General features: G+C 44.8%; 1 protein-coding gene across 4 annotated transcripts in view; it reads left to right on the top strand.

The window, feature by feature from the left end:
- The window catches only part of LAMP2 (lysosomal associated membrane protein 2), a 94,803-nt gene that overhangs the window by 66,556 nt on the left and 4,977 nt on the right, over nt 1-23,270 (top strand). For 3 of the 4 annotated variants that reach the window (XM_069747193.1, XM_069747190.1, XM_069747192.1), the window contains exons 7-8: nt 662-716; nt 1,446-1,613. In XM_069747193.1, coding sequence (XP_069603294.1) covers nt 662-716; nt 1,446-1,613 — 223 coding nt within the window. Of the gene's footprint in view, nt 1-661; nt 717-1,445; nt 1,614-17,675; nt 20,815-23,270 lie in introns of those variants that run through there. The other variant, XM_069747191.1, reaches the window with a different exon arrangement.

Raw genomic sequence — 23,270 nt, 5'->3', positions numbered from 1 at the left:
TTAACAAAGAAACCTGTGGCCTTCAGCCACATGGAAAGCCCGGGCCTGGAATGAAACGAACTGCACGACTACCATCCTGCAGTCTGTTTCACAACACAACATCCCAGAGCAGGTTTCCCCTACATCTGTCTTGGACACTAGCATGTCCAAGACTACACTTTATTATTTCTAGTCTGCATTGCAGTCGCCGCTACGCCCGTAACTGCCATGCACTCCTATGGCATCCATGCACAACCTGGGGAGGACACAGTGACCCCTTCCTGTGACATCAGTCATTGCTTCACCATTGCAATCACAGCTACACCTGCGATTGCAATACCCCCTCATGACCTCAATATGCCTCCATGTCCAAGACTACACTTATTTTTATTATTTCTAGTCTGCATTGCAGTCAGCGCTACACCCGTGACTGCCATGCACTCTTATGGCCTTCATACGCCTCCATGCACCTCCTTGGGAGCACAAGCAGCGACCCCTACCTGTGACACTGGTCACTGCCTCACAAAATATGTATATATATAAAAAAAAAAAAAAATGTAATTTCTGAATTGAGTATAGTGTTGACAATCTTTTAATGATCTGAGCTGCCCATTAACCCGGTTATGAAAACCTAACCATTGATGGCTTTGTAAATATACTGATCTGCACTTTTCTCTATCAGCGGCAGAAAACCTTTTATCTCCATGAAGTTAATGTCACTATCGCAAATGGATCAGGCAAGTAAAGTCTTGCGTGTAAAACTTTTAAAGGTTAATTCTGTTGGTATTGTTGAATTGTGCTTTTTAAAAGTAAATTGCAAAAGTGCTTTTTTTTTTTTTTTCAAAGTCTCTGCTCCTTGAGAACATTTATTTACATCTTGTTGGCTAGGAAATGGTCCACCACTGCTTTCTAGCCACGGTGGTTGAACGTGTGCAGTGCTGTCAAGTTCTTTTCTGTTGGGCTTGAAAGTGCTGCTCTGAAGCAGCATTTTCATTGTAGCACTTCAAAGCTGGACTACAGTGGTGGCCGTCTGTTAGGCGACTAACTGTGAACTGAAGGAAAGTCTTAAAATCTTAAGAATGGTTGCAAATTTTAATAAATGGTAAATTTATAAAATTTATAAGCCACACCTGACAATGCCAATCTATGAAGATGGCAATAATCCTTAAGGTTGCCATGATACATGCTGTAATGAATTTTGGCGGTGTTCATCCACCCGGCAGGTACAGGTGATTCACATAATCTGCCTTGCAAAATATAAGTTGTATTTATAGGCTTACCTTTAAGACATTGTTCAGATTGGTTGGTGATTGCCATAGACAGATTGTTGGGCCCTGGCTTTCTGATAGCATGCCATTGGGATGCATAACATGCCACACATTCTTAAAAGCTGATCATGTTTGGCTCAGCCTCTGTTTTTGGGAGCGTTGCCATGATTGTTATATGTATTATGCCTTGCATTACAGGGATTTCTCATATATCAAACAATAACCTGAGCTTCTGGGAAGCGTCGGTGGGAAAGTCCTACCTGTGCCACAAAGAGCAGCTCCTCGTTGTATCCAAAGACCTTTCCATTAACACTTTTGAAGTGAGGGTTCAGCCCTTTGGTATTCACAATGCAACATATGATGAAGGTAAGGATGTGTGCCCAAACTGTGACAACACTATTGGCCTATACTGCTGCTCGGCGTAGATAACTGTAGCCATGAAAGGTAACGGTGCTGAAGCCAGCATGGTTCTGCATAAAGTTAGAGACCTCTAATAGGAGCCCCCTTCATTTTCCTAGTTATGTATGCAGATGGATCCTTTTTGTTAATTGGACTTCTAATTAATCTATTGGGACTCCCAGCGACCCCGATAATGGGGCTGTACCTTGTCCCATCTGCACTCATCTGTCTCCAGCAGTCCCATAGTTAAGTGGAGTTGCCCATGTTTGACTTTGGCTGCATTCAGTCTGGGCTCTGCAGTTCTTGGGACGAGCCGGGGGTCCTAGCAGTTAGACCATCAGCAATCGGGATAGGAGAGAACTGTTGGTGAAAACCACTTTCCATATAAGTATAGTCATGTAATGAAGGTGGAGGATATTGGAGAATGTCATGCAGTACGCCAAGATCTGCAGATGCTGCACTTAGATGTTTTGTCATTCAGAGCATTTTTCACTTGGAAGAAGAAATGAACATGGTGAAAAAAAATATTTTCTGTCCCCATTTTCCACCTAATTTCAGACTGAAGCCCAACTCTTGCACAAGAGTTTATATGGATGTTTGGACGAGCTGTCCATATACAAGAATTGGTGATATCGGGGGAAAAAACTAAACGATTGCTGTATGTGTCAATGTTAGACGTGAGATCAATGATTCTTTTCTTGTACTTGGTCCCCATTCTGACATGCTTGTTTTGCACACACATGAACAGTTCCATTGATTGAGTACATGTCCAGCGAGGGTTTTGTTTTTTTGTTTTTTAACACTAATGAAAAGCTGATTCAAAACGTTAATAAAAATCTGACTTTTTTTGTGTACGAGAAAAATCGCTGATTGTCTGAATTAGGCCTTAGTTACATCAGTGTTTGGAGGACAATACCCGTGGAATAAAACCTGGCTCCAGTTGGTGCACAGATTCTATATAAGTCGATCAACTGGCTTAGAGGTTGTCCACTACTTTTACATTGATGGCCTGTTCTTAGGATACCTGATCAATGTCTGATCATCCTGGGTCCCACCGATTAGCTGGTATTGGTGGCGACAGCCGTAAGTGCTAGCTTGCGGAACTGGACTTCTACATCTAGCGTTTTAGGCTTGTTACTGCATATCCGTCTCCTGGTGATTTGAAGAGGAGGCGGATGTGCAGTACCCTGTGGCGGCTGCTACAAGTAGATGGCCAGCTCCACAAGTAAGTACTTCTGGGCATCCACCACCACCAATAAATGCTAATCTGCGGGGGTGCTGGACCCCGGCTGATCAGACATTAATGGCTAGGCTATCAATGTCATAGTGGACAACCTCTTTAAATTGTGGGTACAGCAAAGTCGCCCATACTCCTTCAGGTGCAGTATGTGTACCGGTAACAGCCTTGTGCATGGGCCCTTGTCCATGTAGCTCTACCCCTGATTTGATAGTTTTGCAGTGTGGCTGTAACTTATCCCTATCAACTCTTAACTCCCCTGCTGTAGTAACGTGGCAGGTTTTTTTTTAATATATTTGCAGTATATATTTATGAATCTAAAAATGAAATGTCTGACCCACATCTTTTTGAAGCCCCTGTACCACTTCCTTTAAACCAGTGTTTTCCCGTCTCCCATGACAGCACACCTGAGAGAGGGATCCGCCCAGTTGGGACAGGAAACCTACTGAAATAAAAGGGTGGTACCTCTCCCTCGCTTCAGTTGGGTTTCCTGTCGTGATGGGAACCCTTGTGCTGAACATCACGGCGGTATTGTTGATTGAAGTTCCACTCACCCGGTACTGGAAGAACAGGCAAGGGCGCCTGTATACCGGCCTTCAGGAAGATGGAAGCGCCGTCCGCAGATCCTCTGGGCTCTGGCGGGCGTCGGGTCAGCCATGGTTCGTGGTCCTGGGGCCCTTCTGTGTCTCCCACGCCGCTCTCCCCCTCTGTGAGCAGTCACTTCCAGGCGCGCGGCTGGAGTTGCGCGCAAGGCATGCTGGGTAGGGGCGTGCCTGCGTGACGTCAGAGCCGCGCGCCGGATCCAAGATGGCGGCGCCCATCGCTCTGATCACCGGCATCGTTCCAGGCTTCCCGGTGGGTTTCAGGAGGGGGAAAAGCTATATCAGGGACCGGAAGAGGCGGTGAGCACGGCGGTTCACCCTATTTAAGGGTGTAAAGACATAGAAACGCCGCTCACTTCGTTAAAGTCTCCAGAGATGGAGAATACTATGGAGCAGCAGCAGCAGCCTTTACAGCAGCAGCAGCATGAGCCCAGGTCAGGAGATTCACCTGCCCACCAACGTGTTAAAGGAAGCGGCCGCTCCAGTGGAAGGAGTAGCAATCGCCCTCGGAGATCTCAGGACTCCTCAACGTCTAGGAGGGATGTGGTCCATGCTCCTATTCCGCCTCAAAATCTGGTACCCTTCATGGTCAGCGGGTGGTGAGTGATCTTCGTGAATGTCACCCTGGTGGTAATGGGCTACATTTTCTGTTTGCTTGGCAGGCGCCGAGGAAGGCTAGCACCAAGTCTAAGAACAAGGAGTGTGCCCTCTGTAGAGTTCCGTTGACAGCCCAGTGGCAGAAAAGTCTTTGTGCGGATTGTATCCAAAAGACTATCCAGGAGGAGACCCCTGACTTTGCCTCTAGTCTTAGAGCCATGATTAGGGCCGAAGTAGAAGGCTCAGTTAAATCGGCACTTAAAAGGAAGGGTAGTAAGAACCCTGATCTTATTTTGGATTCTGATGTCTCTCTGTCTGACGAGGAATATCAGGAAGAACAGTTATCTCCCTTCCACTCTTCCTCTTTATCCCCCGACTACTCTTCAGATAGCGATGAGGGGGGCCGTCCGTGTTTTCTGACTGAGAACACAGATAAATTAATAAAAGCCGTTAGAGCTTCTATGGGCCTTAAGGATGAAAAAGCGGCCAAATCCCTGGAGGACATGGTTTGGGGGTTTAGAAGAAAAAAGAAAGCGTACTTTCCCTGTAAATTCCAAGGTTAAAGCCCTTATAGAAAGAGAGTGGAGGAAGCCAGAAAAATCGGGTAATCTACCCTCGGCTTCTAAAAGACATTATCCCTTTGAGGAGAAGGATTCGGAAATATGGGATAAAGTTCCAAAAATTGACGGTGCAGTTGCCAGGTCCTCTAAAAAGTCTTCTCTTCCCTTAGAAGACTCTGGTGTATTAAGAGACCCTCTAGATAAAAAAGAAGACGGGTTCCTAAAGCATACCTGGGAGGCAACTGCAGGGGGGTTAAAACCGGCAATCGCCGGAACTTGTGTTGCACGCTCCCTTATAGTCTGGTTACAACAGATAGAAGACCAGTTAAAATCTAAAGTGTCGAGAGAAGACATGCTAACCAATGTAACTATGGCTAAAGGAGCGGCTGCCTTTTATAGCAGACTCATCGGCAGACTCCGTGAGACTAGCAGCCAGAGCTGCGAATCTATCTAATGCGGCTAGACGTGCGCTTTGGTTAAAGGGATGCCCGGGCGACTTGCCTTCAAAAAACAGACTTTGTAGAGGTCGCCCCCCGGGAGATAGAAGGTATTGGGACTCCAGAGACAGGAGGGGATCTGGATATATGTTTAAAGGTCCCTCAACATCGGCAAGGAAGCCCTCCCAATGACGCCAGGCCAGAAGTAGGGGGAAGGCTTTCATCTTTTTTCCCAGCTTGGGTAAACATCTCCCCCAGTCCTTGGACTCTGAAGGTCATCAAAGATGGCCTAAAAATAAATTTTGTTTATCTACCACGACAGACTTTTGTGTTAACGCCCCAAAGAAAAACCCCGGAGGAACAGCTTGCCTTGGAAACAGAGGTATTGGAACTGGTATCAAAACGAGTTCTGGTAGAAGTCCCGGGAGAAGAGCAGGGAAAAGGTTTTTATTCCCCTCTTTTTTTTGGATAAGAAAGCCAGACGGGTCGCTGAGAACCATTGTCAATTTAAAAAATCTAAACCGGTCGGTAGTAAACTGCTCCTTCAAAATGGAGTCTGTGAATACAGCGATAAAACTCTTGTTCCCAGGTTGCTTCATGGCAGCCATAGACTTAAAGGACGCCTACTACCACGTCCCAATCCATCGGGACTACCAAAAATTCTTAAGAGTAGCAGTTTGTCCAAGGTTGTCTCAGGCACTATCAATACGCTGCCCTCCCGTTCGGCCTGTCAATAGCGCCGAGAATTTCTACAAAGCTAATGTCAGATGTCATGTCCTTCCTCCGCTCTCAGAACGTAGTTATAGTCCCGTACCTGGACGACTTCCTTATAATAGGGAACTCGGCAGCACATTGTCTGGAGCAAATAAGAGGTTATAACAACACTAGAGCGGTTGGGGTGGAAAATAAATCTCGCCAAGTCGAGATTGACGCCGGAGCTAGTCCAGTCCTTTCTGGGTTTAGTTCTGGACTCCACACGTCAGCTTTGTCTCCTACCAGAAAACAAGCTGGTCAAAATTCAAAATCTGGTGAAATCAGCAATTTATCACCCCATAATGACGTTGAGAAAGGCAATGTCCCTGTTGGGTTCTCTGACATCCTGTATACCCGCAGTAAGATGGGCACAGTTCCATCTAAGACAGTTAGTGGGCGGTCCTGTCAGCACAGAGGTCGTTAAAAAGGCATTTAGAGGGGAAACTTCGTCTTTCGTTAGAGGTAACAGATTCCCTAAAATGGTGGGCCGTGAGATCATTTGGCGTCGGGGGTCCAGTGGATAACTCCGATAGATCAGATCATCACCACAGACGCAAGCGGTTCAGGATGGGGGGCCCATTTAGGGACTCTCTCAGTTCAGGGATCCTGGTCCCAACTAGAATCATGTCAAGCGTCAAATTTAAGAGAGTTATGGGCTGTAGAGAGAGCTGTAAAACATTTCCTTCCCATCCTTCAGGGTCACCATACCAGGGTCATGTCAGACAATCACACGGTAGTTGCATACATCAACCACCAAGGGGGGACGAGATCCCCTTCCCTGATGAAGTCAGCGTCTGTCCTCCTACAACTAGCGGAGGGCCACCTACTATCCCTCTCAGCTCTCCACATAAAGGGAGTCGAGAATACGAAAGCAGACTACCTAAGTCGCAAAACACTGATACAAGGATAGTGGTCTTTGAATTCCCAGGTGTTTCAACAGATAGTGCAGGCCTGGGGCTTACCTGTGATAGATTTATTTGCCACCCTAAACAACAGGAAAGTAGAGTTTCTGTTCGTTAGACCCGAGAGAGAAACCCTTCGCGGTAGATGCTCTCCAAATACAATGGAATTTCAGTCTCGCGTATGTATTTCCACCGATAGTAATGATTCCGACAGTGGTAAGGAAGATCAGAATGGAGCAGGCGAGAGTAATTTTGATTGCTCCATTTTGGCCAAAAAGACCTTGGTTTTCCCTCCTGATACAAATGTCCGTGACCGATCCATGGATTCTGCCAGAAATTCCGGACCTGCTTACTCAGGGTCCATTATGCCACTCTCAAGTGAAGGGCTTCCATCTTGCAGCCTGGAATTTGAGAGGGCATTACTGAGTAGGCAGGGGTTTTCACCAGGGTTAGTCTCCACCTTGTTGAAAAGTAGAAAGCCAGTAACATCAAGGATATATGGCAGAACATGGAAAAAGTTTCTAGATTTTTCAGGACAACCTCTGGGGGATAAGGCGCCTGTAGGTACTATTCTAGAATTTTTACAGGCGGGTTTACAGTTTGGGTTGGCAACTAATACGCTCAAGGTACAGGTGTCGGCTTTAGGAGCCTTATATAATTGTAATCTGGCCTCCAACAGATGGGTGTCCTGCTTTATAAAATCCTGTAGTAGGTCTAGACCAGTAATAATTCAGAGGGTTCCTCCATGGGATTTAAATTTGGTGTTAGAGGCTCTGACTAGTGATCCATTCGAGCCTTTGCAGGAGTCATCAATAAAAATGCTCACTCTTAAAACAGTGCTTCTGGTAGCGTTGACATCAGCCCGTAGGGTCAGTGACTTGCAAGCCCTGTCTATCTCCCCTCCTTACACACAAATATTTGATGACAGAGTAGTACTCAGACCAGACCCGGCATACCTGCCGAAGGTAGTTCTTAAATTCCATAGAAGCCAGGAGATTGTATTACCCTCTTTTTGTAATAATCCCAAAAATCCGGGGGAGGAGAAATTTCATACACTGGATGTAGGATGAGCTATTTTGCAATACTTATCATTGACTAGTCAGTGGAGGAAAGATCAGTCCTTATTTGTAGCTTTCCAGGGTAGCAGGAAAGGATATGGGGTATCCAAGGGTACTATTGCTAGGTGGATTAGGGAGGCCATTTCCTTGTCCTATGCTTCTCGTGGTGCCCCGATCCCTGAAGGCATCAAGGCTCACTCCACCAGAGCTGTGGCTACTTCCTGGGCAGAAAAAGCAGAGGTATCCATTGATCAAATTTGTAAGGCCGCTACCTGGTCCTCACCATCTACCTTCTTTAGACACTATCGACTAGATCTATCCTCCTCAACTGACCTTACCTTTGGTAGAAGGGTGCTGCAAGTGGTGGTCCCTCCCTAAGGTGTTTCTTCTCCAAAAATCTCTCAGGTGTGCTGTCATGGGAGACGGGAAAACACCAAGGTTACTTACTGGTTGCCGGTTTTTCCGGAGCCCATGACAGCACCTGTATATTCCCTCCCTTTTTTCACCCTTTGGTGTGCACTTTTAGTTGGGTGTTTTTTATTATTATAATGTGGTGGTAGATTACCATGTGAACTAACCAAGGGGGCCTCTCATGCTCTGAAAACCAACTGAAGCGAGGGAGAGGTACCGCCCTTTTATTTCAGTAGGTTTCCTGTCCCGACTGGGCGGATCCCTCTCTCAGGTGTGCTGTCATGGGCTCCGGAAAAACCGGCTACCAGTAAGTAACCTTGGTGTTTCTGAACTCCAGTCCTCAAGACCAACCAACAAGTCATGTTTTCAGGATTTCCCTAGTATTGCACAGGTGATGGAATTAATGCTTGAGCAGATGATGAAATGATCACCCTTGCAATATTAAAGAAATCTTGAAACCTTACCTGTTGCTGAGTCTTGAGGACTGGAGTTGAGAAACACTGCAACCATACAGATGTGATGAGACTTCAGAGAGTCACTGATTCTGACCCATTTATGAAGGGTTCCTTTCGTGTTGGAAAACTGTGCCAGTAGCTAACAGTTTAAGAGACAGACACACTATGCTGCTCATATGCTGTCCAAGAATTGGGATGCCTGCTTGCATTTAGGGAATCCTATAGAAATACCTTATCCCAGAGTGCCGCCCCATCAGCGGAATTTCTAAGATCAACAATTTTGTTGCTGGCATGAAATGTCATCCAGCGCTGTAAATCCAGGTATTTTAGCACATGGTATATTTGGCATCTTTAGGTTACAGTGAGTATTTAAAAGTTGTAAAATAAATATGGAATTTTGGTTCCCAATAATCTATACTGGTTCCACTGCACCCCCAGAAATTCTAGAAAATGTAACCACAATTAGTAGTACAGTGGGTATGAAAAGTATTCAGGCCCCTTTCATTTTTTTTCACTTTTGTTTTGTTTATTAAATGGCTGCAATGAAACAAAGTTCATTGTTTTTTCTCATTAATGTACACTCTGCACCACATCTTGACAGAAAAAAAAAACAAATTGCAGAACTCTTTGCAAATTTTAATATAAAAGAAAAACTGAAATATCACATGGTCACAAGTATTCAGACCCTTTGCTCACTCATATTCAAGTCACATGCTGTCCATTTCCTTGTGATCCTCCTTGAGATGGTTCTACTCCTTCACTGGAGTCCAGCTGTGTTTAATTAAACTGGTAGGACTTGATTTGGAAAGGCACACACATGTCTATATAAGACCTCACAGCTCACAGTGCGTCAGACCAAATGAGAATCATGAGGTCGAAGGAACTTGCCAAGGAGCTCAGAGACAGAATTGTGGCAAGGCACAGATCTGGCCAAGGTTACAACAGAATTTCTGCAGTACTTAAGGTTCCTACGAGCACAGTGGCCTCCATAATCCTTAAATGGAACAAGTTTGGGACCACCAGAAGTCTTTCTAGACCTGGCCGTCCAGCCAAACTGAGCAATTGTGGGAGAAGAGCCTTGGTGAGAGAGGTAAAGGAAAAAAAAACCAAGATCGCTGTGGCTGAGCTCCAGAGATGCAGTAGGGAGAAGGGAGAAAGTTCCACAAAGTCAACTATCACTGCAGACCTCCACCAGTCGGTGAAGGACTCCCAGACTGAGAAATAAGATTTTCTTTTCTGAGGCGAAGATGGACCTACTTGGGTGATTAATTTGAAGTGGTATGTGTGGAGAAAACCAGGCACTGCTCATCACCTGCCCAATATAATTCCAAAAGTGAAACATGGTGGTGGCAGCATCATGCTATGGGGGTGTTTTTAAGCTGCAGGGACAGGACGACTGGTTGTCATTGAAGAAAACATGAATGCGGCCAAGTACAGAGATATCCTGGATGAAAACCTCTTCCAGAGTGCTCTGGACCTCAGACTTGGCTGAAGGTTCACCTTCCAACAAGACAATGACCCTAAGCACACAGCTAAATTAACAAAGGAGTGGCTTCAGAGCAACTCTGTGACCATTCTGGACTGGCCCAGCCAGAGCCCTAACCTAAACCCAATTGAGCATCTCTGGAGAGACCTGAAAATGGCTGTTCACCACCCAACCTGACAGAACTGGAGAGGATCTGCAAGGAAAAATGGCCGAGGATCCTCAAATCTAGGTGTGAAAAACTTGTTGTCATTCCCAAGAAGACACTGCTAGCTGTTATGATGGCAATCTAGTAACACAGTGTGCCAGCAGTCAGAGCACATGCAGTGATCTGACAATAACCCAAAAACAATAGAACGAGCTCTGAGACGTGGAATCTCTGTAGACCGCAATACCTGAACCTATCCTAAACACAACTAAAGGCAGCTGTGGATTGCGCCTGACACTACCTATGCAACTCGGCACAGCCTGGGGAACTGACTAGCCTGAAGATAGAAATACAAGCCTGACTTGCCTCAGAGAAATACCCCAAAGGAAAAGGCAGCCCCCCACATATAATGACTGTTAGCAAGATGAAAAGACAAAACGTAGGGATGAAATAGATTCAGCAAAGTGAGGCCCGATATTCTAGATAGAGCGAGGATAGCAAAGAGAACTTTGCAGTCTACAAAAAACCCTAAAGCAAAAAACCACGCAAAGGGGGCAAAAAGACCCACTAACGGCACGGCGGTACACCCTTTGCGTCTCAGAGCTTCCAGCAAAACGAATAGACAAGCTGGACAGAAAAAATAGCAACAAAAACAAAGAAGCACTTATCTAAGCAGAGCAGCAGGCCACAGGAAAGATCCAGAAGCTCAGATCCAACACTGGAACATTGACAAGGAGCAAGGAAGACAGAATCAGGTGGGGTTAAATAACAAAGCAGCCAACGAGCTCACCAGAACACCTGAGGGAGGAAGCTCAGAAGCTGCAGTACCACTTGTGACCACAGGAGTGAATTCAGCCACAGAATTCACAACAGTACCCCCCCCTTGAGGAGGGGTCACCGAACCCTCACCAGAGCCCCCAGGCCGACCAGGATGAGCCACATGAAAGGCACGAACAAGATCTGGAGCATGGACATCAGAGGCAAAAACCCAGGAATTATCTTCCTGAGCATAACCCTTCCATTTAACCAGATACTGGAGTTTCCGTCTAGAAACACGAGAATCCAAAATTTTCTCCACAATATACTCCAATTCCCCCTCCACCAAAACCGGGGCAGGAGGCTCAACAGATGGAACCATAGGTGCCACGTATATCCGCAACAACGACCTATGGAATACATTATGTATGGAAAAGGAGTCTGGGAGGGTCAGACGAAAAGACACAGGATTGAGAATCTCAGAAATCCTATACGGACCAATAAAACGAGGTTTAAATTTAGGAGAGGAAACCTTCATAGGAATATGACGAGAAGATAACCAAACCAGATCCCCAACACGAAGTCGGGGACCCACACGGCGTCTGCGATTAGCGAAAAGTTGAGCCTTCTCCTGGGACAAGGTCAAATTGTCCACTACCTGAGTCCAGATCTGCTGCAACCTGTCCACCACAGAATCCACACCAGGACAGTCCGAAGACTCAACCTGTCCTGAAGAGAAACGAGGATGGAACCCAGAATTGCAGAAAAATGGAGAGACCAAGGTAGCCGAGCTGGCCCGATTATTAAGGGCGAACTCAGCCAACGGCAAAAAGGACACCCAATCATCCTGGTCTGCAGAAACAAAACATCTCAGATATGTTTCCAAGGTCTGATTGGTTCGTTCGGTCTGGCCATTAGTCTGAGGATGGAAAGCCGAGGAAAAAGATAGGTCAATGCCCATCCTACCACAAAAGGCTCGCCAAAACCTTGAAACAAACTGGGAACCTCTGTCAGAGACAATATTCTCAGGAATGCCATGCAAACGAACCACATGCTGGAAGAACAAAGGCACCAAATCAGAGGAGGAAGGCAATTTAACCAAGGGCACCAGATGGACCATTTTAGAAAAGCGATCACAGACCACCCAAATGACTGACATCTTTTGAGAAACGGGAAGGTCAGAAATGGAATCCATCGAAATATGTGTCCAAGGCCTCTTTGGGACCGGCAAGGGCAAAAGCAACCCACTGGCACGTGAACAGCAGGGCTTAGCCCTAGCACAAATCCCACAGGACTGCACAAAAGTATGTACATCCCGTGACAGAGATGGCCACCAGAAGGATCTAGCCACTAACTCTCTGGTACCAAAGATTCCAGGATGACCAGCCAACACCGAACAATGAAGTTCAGAGATAACTTTACTAGTCCACCTATCAGGGACGAACAATTTCTCCGCCGGACAACGATCAGGTTTATTCACCTGAAATTTTTGCAACACTCGCCGCAAATCAGGGGAGATGGCAGACACAATGACTCCTTCCTTGAGGATACTCGCCGGCTCAGATGAACCCGGAGAGTTGGGCACACAACTCCTCGACAGAGCATCCGCCTTCACATTTTTAGAGCCAGGAAGGTACGAAATCACAAAATCGAAGCGGGCAAAAAATAACGACCAACGGGCCTGTCTAGGATTCAAGCGCTTGGCAGACTCGAGATAAGTAAGGTTCTTATGATCAGTCAATACCACCACGCGATGCTTAGCTCCTTCAAGCCAATGACGCCACTCCTCGAATGCCCACTTCATGGCCAGCAACTCTCGGTTGCCCACATCATAATTACGCTCAGCAGCCGAAAACTTCCTGGAAAAGAAAGCACATGGTTTCAACACTGAGCAACCAGGACCTCTGTGACAAAACCGCCCCTGCTCCAATCTCAGAAGCATCAACCTCGACCTGGAACGGAAGAGAAACATCTGGTTGATACAACACAGGGGCAGAACAAAAACGACGCTTCAACTCCTGAAAAGCTTCCACAGCAGCAGAAGACCAATTAACCAAATCAGCACCCTTCTTGGTCAAATCGGTCAATGGTTTGGCAATGCTAGAAAAATTACAGATGAAGCGACGATAAAAATTAGCAAAGCCCAGGAATTTTTGCAGACTTTTCAGAGATGTCGGCTGAGTCCAATCCTGGATGGCTTGGACCTTAACCGGATCCATCTCGATAGTAGAAGGGGAAAAGATGAACCCCAAAAATGAAACTTTCTGCACACCGAAGAGACACTTTGATCCCTTCACAAACAAAGAATTAGCACGCAGGACCTGGAAAACCATTCTGACCTGCTTCACATGAGACTCCCAATCATCTGAGAAGATCAAAATGTCATCCAAGTAAACAATCAGGAATTTATCCAGATACTCACGGAAGATGTCATGCATAAAGGACTGAAACACAGATGGAGCATTGGCAAGTCCGAACGGCATCACTAGATACTCAAAATGACCCTCGGGCGTATTAAATGCAGTTTTCCATTCATCTCCTTGCCTGATTCTCACCAGATTATACGCACCACGAAGATCTATCTTAGTGAACCAACTAGCCCCCTTAATCCGAGCAAACAAGTCAGATAACAATGGCAAGGGATACTGAAATTTAACAGTGATCTTATTAAGAAGGCGGTAATCAATACACGGTCTCAGCGAACCATCCTTCTTGGCTACAAAAAAGAACCCTGCTCCCAGTGGTGATGACGATGGGCGAATATGTCCCTTCTCCAGGGATTCCTTCACATAACTGCGCATAGCGGCGTGTTCAGGCACCGATAAATTAAATAATCGACCTTTAGGGAATTTACTACCAGGAATCAAATTGATAGCACAATCACAATCCCTATGCGGAGGTAGGGCATCGGACTTGGGCTCTTCAAATACATCCTGATAATCAGACAAGAACTCTGGGACCTCAGAAGGGGTGGATGATGAAATAGACAAAAATGGAACATCACCATGTACCCCCTGACAACCCCAGCTGGATACCGACATAGAGTTCCAATCCAATACTGGATTATGGGTTTGCAGCCATGGCAACCCCAACACGACCACATCATGCAGATTATGTAGCACCAGAAAGCGAATAACTTCCTGATGTGCAGGAGCCATGCACATGGTCAGCTGGGTCCAGTACTGAGGTTTATTCTTGGCCAAAGGTGTAGCATCAATTCCTCTCAACGGAATAGGACACCGCAAAGGCTCCAAGAAAAACCCACAACGTTTAGCATAATCCAAATCCATCAGATTCAGGGCAGCGCCTGAATCCATAAACGCCATGACAGAATACGATGACAAAGAGCATATCAAGGTAATGGACAGAAGGAATTTGGATTGTACAGTACCAATGACGGCAGACCTATCGAACCGCTTAGTGCGCTTAGGACAACCAGAAATAGCATGAGTGGAATCACCACAGTAGAAACACAGCCCATTCAGACGTCTGTGTTCTTGCCGTTCAACTCTGGTCATAGTCCTATCGCACTGCATAGGCTCAGGTTTAATCTTAGACAATACCGCCAAATGGTTCACAGATTTACGCTCGCGCAAGCGTCGACCGATCTGAATGGCCAAAGACATAGACTCATTCAAACCAGCAGGCATAGGAAAACCCACCATGACATCCTTAAGAGCCTCAGAGAGACCCTTTCTGAACAAAGCTGCCAGCGCAGATTCATTCCACAGAGTGAGTACTGACCACTTCCTAAATTTCTAACAATATACTTCTATATCATCCTGACCGTGGCATAAAGCCAGCAAATTTTTCTCAGCCTGATCCACTGAATTAGGCTCATCGTACAGTAATCCGAGCGCCAGGAAAAACGCATTGACATTACTCAATGCAGGGTCTCCTGGCGCAAGAGAAAATGCCCAGTCCTGAGGGTCGCCGCACAAAAAAGAAATAATAATCAAAACCTGTTGCACAGGATTACCAGAAGAATGAGGTTTCAAGGCCAGAAATAGCTTACAATTATTTTTGAAATTAAGAAACTTAGTTCTATCACCAAAAAACAAATCAGGAATAGGAATTCTTGGTTCTAACATAGATTTCTGATCAATAGTATCTTGAATCCTTTGTACATTTGTAATGAGATTATCCATTGAAGAGCACAGACCCTGAATATCCATGTCCACACCTGTGTCCTGAAACACCCAAATGTCTAGGGGAAAAAAAAGACTGAACACAGAGCTGAGAAAAAAAAAATGATGTCAGAACTTCTTTTTTCCCTCTATTGAGAATCATTAGTTTGGCTCCTTGTACTGTTATGATGGCAATCTAGTAACACAGTGTGCCAGCAGTCAGAGCACATGCAGTGATCTGACAATAACCCAAAAACAATAGAACGAGCTCTGAGACGTGGAATCTCTGTAGACCGCAATACCTGAACCTATCCTAAACACAACTAAAGGCAGCTGTGGATTGCGCCTGACACTACCTATGCATTTCAAAAACCTGACCTGCACATCCAAACATAGACTGAGTGTGAACAGGTGCTGAACCCAGAGTCGCCAACTCGTATATAGTTAAATAAATAGGGCAGCACACTGCAGCGCCAAAACATGCAAACTTGAAAAAACGAAATTTGAACTGCATTACTGCACTAGAAATATGAAAAATGAGAGCTTTTAGCGCACAAAAATGGCCAATTTTATGTGTACCTCGTAGCCACGTTAAGGCATCTCTTATACGAGGTCCTACGCTTGACCTACCTCACTGAGAATAAACGTTTCCATCTGAATGGGTACATGTAGAAACCTCTTCTTGGACTCAAATTCTCTCTCTATGTGGAGGGGTATTGGACCTACTATAATTAAAACACCTGAAGCTAGGAGGCGGGGAGTGCCATTTTTGTGCGCTAAAAGCTCTCATTTTTCATATTTCTAGTGCAGTAATGCAGTTCAAATTTCGTTTTTTCAAGTTTGCATGTTTTGGCGCTGCAGTGTGCTGCCCTATTTATTTAACTATATACGAGTTGGCGACTCTGGGTTCAGCACCTGTTCACACTCAGTCTGTTTGGATGTGCAGGTCAGGTTTTTGAAATGTATTCTCTAGCCTTCTGATCGTGCACTCCCCGCCTCCTAGCTTCAGGTGTTTTAATTTATAGTAGGTCCAATACCCCTCCACATAGAGAATTTGAGTCCAAGAAGAGGTTTCTACATGTACCCATTCAGATGGAGACGTTTATTCTCAGTGAGGTAGGTCAAGCGTAGGACCTCGTATAAGAGAGATGCCTTAACGTGGCTACGAGGTACACATAAAATTGGCCATTTTTGTGCGCTAAAAGCTCTCATTTTTCATATTTCTAGTGCAGTAATGCAGTTCAAATTTCGTTTTTTCAAGTTTGCATGTTTTGGCGCTGCAGTGTGCTGCCCTATTTATTTAATTATTTGACACTACCTATGCAACTCGGCACAGCCTGAGGAACTGACTAGCCTGAAGATAGAAATACAAGCCTGACTTGCCTCAGAGAAATACCCCAAAGGAAAAGGCAGCCCCCCACATATAATGACTGTTAGCAAGATGAAAAGACAAAACGTAGGGATGAAATAGATTCAGCAAAGTGAGGCCCGATATTCTAGATAGAGCGAGGATAGCAAAGAGAACTTTGCAGTCTACAAAAAACCCTAAAGCAAAAAACCACGCAAAGGGGGCAAAAAGACCCACCGTGCCGAACTAACGGCACGGCGGTACACCCTTTGCGTCTCAGAGCTTCCAGCAAAACGAATAGACAAGCTGGACAGAAAAAATAGCAACAAAAACAAAGAAGCACTTATCTAAGCAGAGCAGCAGGCCACAGGAAAGATCCAGAAGCTCAGTTCCAACACTGGAACATTGACAAGGAGCAAGGAAGACAGAATCAGGTGGGGTTAAATAACAAAGCAGCCAACGAGCTCACCAGAACACCTGAGGGAGGAAGCTCAGAAGCTGCAGTACCACTTGTGACCACAGGAGTGAATTCAGCCACAGAATTCACAACAGCTAGCTCAAAAGGTGCTTCTACTCAATATTGAGTAGAGGGTCTGAATACTTATGACCACATGTGATATTTCAGGGTTTTGTTTTTTAATAAATTTGCAAAAATTGCTACATTTCTGTTTCAGTCAAGATGTGGTGCAGAGTGTACATTAATGAAACAAAAATGAATTTTTTTTGAATTTACCAAATGGCTGCAATGAATCAGTGAAAAATGTAAAGGGGTCTGAATACTCTCCATACCCACTGTAACTTCTAATAAAAATTTCCTTTATCTTGTGTTAGATCTGATTTCTAACCTTCCCTTTGACTCCACGTCTGATCCAACTTTTGATTTCTGAATATGTTGTTGTATGTTAGGCTGGGTTCACACATCTGGGTTTCACTATCCGTACCAGCCGCAGATATTCTGACCTGAATTTGAAGGCCTCATGTGTTTTATTGAGGCTGTAACATTTGGGTCAGGAGACTCCTGGCTGCTCAGCACATTGGACCATGAAACATGGACTTGTGAATCCGGCTTTGTGGTTTGATTTTTGTTTATACTTCATTTATTTTAGATTTTATTTTTTCACCCATTTTTTTTTTTTTTTTCCCCCTCATCTACAGCTTCTGAATGTTTCCTCGACACCGACTCCATTGTAATTCCTATCATAATTGGTGCTGCTCTTGCAGGCCTGATTGTCATTATTGTCATTGCTTACTTAATTGGTAGAAGAAAAACCTATGCCGGATATCAGACCCTGTAATTGTCGCCGCTCTCACCTCTGACTTTGCACTTTTTGAAGCTGGTGCAATCTGCAACATGTCTTCCCCACTATTGACTTTCTCAAATTATGACCACTTTCTTGCGCCCATCTGTTCTTTGACGCCGACATGTATCTGCGTTACAGGTAGACGGAGTCCTTTCTCTTTTGTCGTGTGACTAAAATTCTCCTCTAGTGCTGCTAAAATAAAAGGGAAGCCTGTCATTGGTTTTCTTAGTCCTGACCATGTTGTTCAGTTTTGCAGCGGCTTCTGTTTTATTCCAAATGTAGACATCTCGTAGAGTAAGAAGGCGACTCGTGGTGACCACCAAGATGGCCAAACTGCACGCCTGCTTTTACAGAAAGATAAGCCTTCAAGTTAATTAGCAAGTGCACAGTATCCCCAAACAGCCCAATACCACTACCAGATATAGAGGGCATTGGTCCCAGAAGTAGAGTATTAACTTGAATCCACCAGTACGGACCCTTTCCTAAGTCCAGGCTCTGGGAAGCTTTCAAGAACATAGGATCTCCGTTATCGGGGTCTAACGGAAAAATAACTTTGTACTTGGCAACCAATCACATTTTTCATGAGCACCTTAAAAATAAATTCAAAGCTGATCTATGATGGGTTCAAGAACAAAGCCAGTGTTTTCTGCTGGAGGGTGCAAATGTTTTAGATAAAATTGATAAAAAATCTGGTAGATCTCGGAATTGGTGGCTTGTTACTCATACAGAGTTCACTCCCTGCTTTGAAAGGGGTTAACAGTGAGCGAACGTCGTCGGATAAGGTATTATGCGAGCATGCTCGGGTGCTATGTTCGAGCCTCTGCTGTTCGACAGCTGCAGACATGCCGGGTTAGGCTTCTTTCACAATAGCGTCCTGTGACGGACGTCACAATGCCTCATTTTGGAGAAAAAAACGCATCCTGCAAAGTTGCCCGCAGGTTTCGTTTTTTTCTCCATAGACTTGCATTAGCGACGGATGCGTCATGTTTTTGGCGGCCGCGATGCACAAAAAAACAATCATTGTAACTTTTTTTTGTGCGTCTGGTCCGCCATTTTTGACCGCGCATGTGCGGCTGAAACTCCGCCCCTTCCCCCCCCGAACTCGCAATGGGCAGCGAATGCGTTGTAAAACTGCATCCGCTGCCCACGTTGTGCTAATCAATCACACTGTCCGTCGGGCCGACGGTTTGCAATGGCCCGTACTGACGGACTAGTGTGAAAGTAGTCTTAACTGTTTTTGACAATCCCTGCATGTGTTGCTGCTGTCGAACAGCCGGTGAGCCATGCAGCCGCAGGGACTTGAACATGGTATTAGAGCATGCCCAAGATACTGTTAGCACCCAAACATTAACACCTTTATCCATGCACGTTCGCTCATCATTAGTGACAGGCCACTATAGAAATTGCCCTGATGCAGATCTTGTTTATTTTTAAGGTCTGTTCAGATCTCCTCCACACAGCTAGTACTGTAATCCGCTGCAGATTTTCTGTGGTCTGCAGCATCTCCATTGCTCATGCATCTACCCATAGGTTGCTGATGGAGGCATGTTGTTTTATGATTTACGTAGCTTTTTGTGTGTTTTTTGGGTTTGCTGTTTTTCTTTTATCAGCATAGACTAACTGTCAGTGTATGAGTATGTATACTTCCTGATAATGCATAGTTTTCAAGACTATTTTAGGTAAAATATTTTTGGTAACATTTTAGTACACCCCTAAACCCCCAGACTCAAATTAAACTGCCCCAGTGCATTAGGCCGTGTTCAAATGTTTTACCATATGTTCAATGAGTCCTCAGAAAAGTGTTTCAGCTACATCTTGCTGCCAGGTACAGCTAGGCATATACTGCCGAAAATGAAGTACCATGGAGCGCACTGACTCCATTTGCATCATCGCTGTCAGTGGGCCCTCCCCATACACCCGAATTTTGTTTTGCATGAGTTCAGATGTAAGCCCTGATGGAGCCACCGAACGTAGGGTCAAGTGTTTTGTGAGCACTGGTTTACGCTAAAGCGCATATTTAATCAATTGTATACCGTGGTCATCAGCTTTGAATCTTTTTAATATTGCCTCTCGGGACAGTTGACCATGTAAAGAAAGCAAAGCCATGTCCTTTAACGGGAGCTCTCCAGCCCATGGTAAAAAGGAATCTGTCATGTTGTACATGAAGTCAGATCTGGGGATGGAGAACATGAGCAGAATTATACTGAATCTTTTCCAACAAACGGGTATGTAATTTGTATTTTATTCATTGACCTCACTGTCTGTGTGCATAGGAGTCCAGTGGGTGGCCCGAAACGATTATTGACCGTTTTCCCTATATGACTGCTGCAGAGATCGCGGATGATCATGGAGTAGGACCGCTCACTGGAGTCCTATGCTACAAACACCAAGGATTTCAATGAATGATATGCAGAGTTTACGGAAACTGTCCCAACAATGGAGTACATCGATCTGACCCACTTCTCCTGATCGATCGTTCTGCCTGCAGATCGGACATCATTTTACACATGACAGGTTCCCTTTAAATTGGCTGCCCAATACATGTTTATAACCTGTCTGTAGGTGCTATATATTTGAATGCTGGTCTCATTTTTGGGACCCCCACTGATCCTGACAATGGGGTAATTGTAGTATTGCTGTACATGCTTGCTCATCGCGCTGCTCTTCTATGGGGCTGACAGATCCTGCCTTTGGTCAGTCTTCTAGGAGTGACTGGGAGCTGGATGCACGCATGCACTGCTGCTGCATTCACACCTTGAGTCAGTGTTCAGTGGAGTGATATATAATCTTTTACAATGGTCAACCCAAAAGTATAAACTAACAACTGTTGATTTCCTTCTGTAATAAAATGTATTTAAAAAAAAAAAATGAAAAATGTCCGTGTGCTCCTGTATGTAGTGTTCATCTTTGTATGTAAAATTTTGATCTGGTTAAATTTGATTTATATATGATTTGATTTATAACCAAACAATAAAACCGAGTGATTAAAATAATGTGGGTTGCAAATTCTTTGTGTTTTTTCTTTTGAGTTTTTATTAGCTCAGGAAGCTGAATAGGATCACTGCTGGTAGACATCACAAGATGGCTCTTACCTTTTTAGAATTCGGTAAATTCCAGTATAGATTATCCTGGTTAAGGGGAGATGGTGCATCAGAAAGCTGATTTTAGGAGGCGGATAGACCGGCCTGTTCAAATGTACCTCTGCCAGAATGCAATTGTCCCCCACCAAACTTGTGACCTAAAGAAAAATCGCTTGAACAGATAAGAAACCGCTGTCCACCACATCACTTGTGTGATTATTGTATTCATGATCTCACTGGAGGAAGAGGGGGAAAGGGTTTTGTTTTTGTTTTGTTTGTTTTTCAGGTCATTTAAATGGTTGTCCAGCTGTGAGCAACCCCTTAAGTAGGGAATCCGTTAAAATGAATTCTATCAGGGTACACTTATGACTAGTGCAAGGCCTAAGGTGGTGATACATGATTCTAAGAGTCAAACGCCAAAGATCCATGTGTTATACAGTGCACCCTGACCCAAAGACAAATTTTTAGACAAAATTAAAAATGGATCGGAACAGAACTTTGTAGACAATGGTATTGGGTTTTAATGCCACCCACGGCTGATCAATCATTATGTATTGTTAGAAGGGTTTATCGCTTATGATGGTTGAGTGATTGCTGAGGGTCTGGCTGCTGAGACCTCTAATCCTGAGAATGGAGGGCCCGAAGTCCTCGGTGTATATTCGACCACTACTCCATTCAAGAGCATCTGTCACCAGGCTTTTTCTGTATTATCCGAGCACAATATAATGTAGGATAAGAGTGCCCGATTTCAGTGATGTCACTTACTGGGCTACTTAGGGCAGTTTTGATTAAAAAACCTTGTTTCTGAGATGTAGCAGAGTGAAGGCTTTTGGCCTGTGTATAACTTTCTCCCAACTGGCAGCTTCCTTTGTACACCATGAAGTATAGCATGTTTGTTAGGAGGGACCTCTATGGTCATCGTGTCCAATCCTCTGCTCAATCCAAGATTCGCTAACAATATTCAACAGGTGTCTGTCCAACCTCTCGTGGCAGCCTGTTCCATTCATTGATCACCCTCACTGTCAAGCTTTTTTTTTACGATCTAATCTGTATCTTCTCCCTTTCAGTTTCATTATATTGCTTCTCATGTTTCCATGTACAAATGAGAATAAGGATGACCCCTCTACACTGTGACATCCCTTCAGATGTTTGTAGACAGCTATCAAGTTTCCTCTTGGCCTTCTTTTTTGCAAGCTAAACATTCCCAGGTCCTTTAACCGTTCCTTGTAGGACATATTTTGCAGTCCACTCACCATCCTTGTAGCTCTTCTCTGAACTTGCTCCAGTTTATCAATGTCTTTTAAAGCATGGTGCCCAGAACTGGACACCGTATTCCAGATGAGACCTGACCAAGGAGAAGTTGAGGGGATAATTACTTCCCATGATCTAGACTCTATGCTTCTCTTAATACAGTGAAGGAAATATTTGATCCCTCGCTGATTTTGTGAGTTTGCCCACTGAAAGACATGAACAGTCTATAATTTTAAAGGTATGTTAATTTTAACATTGAAAGATTGAATATCAAAAATATAATCCAGAAAATCACATTGTGTAAATTTATATAAATTTATTTGCATTTTGCAGTGAGAAATAAGTATTTGACCTCCTACCAACCATTAAGAGTTCCGGCTCCTACAGACCAGTTAGACACACCTAATCAACTCGTTACCCCCATTAAAGACCGTTATCTACTATATAATTGTCTAAGGGTCACTCCAGTGTTTCTGTCCTTCTGTCTGCCTTTCTGTCTGTCATGGATATTCATTGGTCGCGGCCTGTCATGGAATCCAAGTCGCTGATTGGTCGTGGCTGTCTTGCCGCAACCAATCAGCGACGTGCACAGTCTGGAAGAAAATGGCCGCTCCTTCCTCCCCGCAGTCACTGCCCGGCGCCCGCGTACTCCCCTCCAGTCACCGCTCACATAGGGTTAATGCCGGCGATAACAGACCGCGTTATGCCGCAGGTAACGCACTCAGTTACCGCCGCTATTAACCCTGTGTCCCCAACCTTTTACTATTGATGCTGCCTATGCAGCATCAATAGTAAAAAAAAAAAAAAAAATGTAATGTTAAAAATAATTAAAAAAAAAAAACCCGCTATACTCACCCTCCGTAGTCTACCGAGCCTCTCACGCCTGCCGCCATCTTCCGTTCCCAGTGATGTATTGCAAAATTACCCAGAAGACTTGGCAGTCTTGCGAGACCGCTAAATCTTTTAGGTAATTTCGCCATGCATCATGGGAACCGAAGATGGCGGCAGCCGCGCGCCCATTGCCACAGCGCCGTTGGATCCCAGGGGGTGAGTATGTAACTATTTTTTATTTTAATTCTTTTTTTTTTTTTTAACAGGGATATGTGCCCACACTGCTA

The sequence above is a fragment of the Ranitomeya imitator genome, chromosome 2 (assembly GCF_032444005.1).
Source record: "Ranitomeya imitator isolate aRanImi1 chromosome 2, aRanImi1.pri, whole genome shotgun sequence".
NCBI lineage: Eukaryota > Metazoa > Chordata > Amphibia > Anura > Dendrobatidae > Ranitomeya > Ranitomeya imitator.
This window is presented reverse-complemented; position numbering and strand designations above follow the sequence as displayed.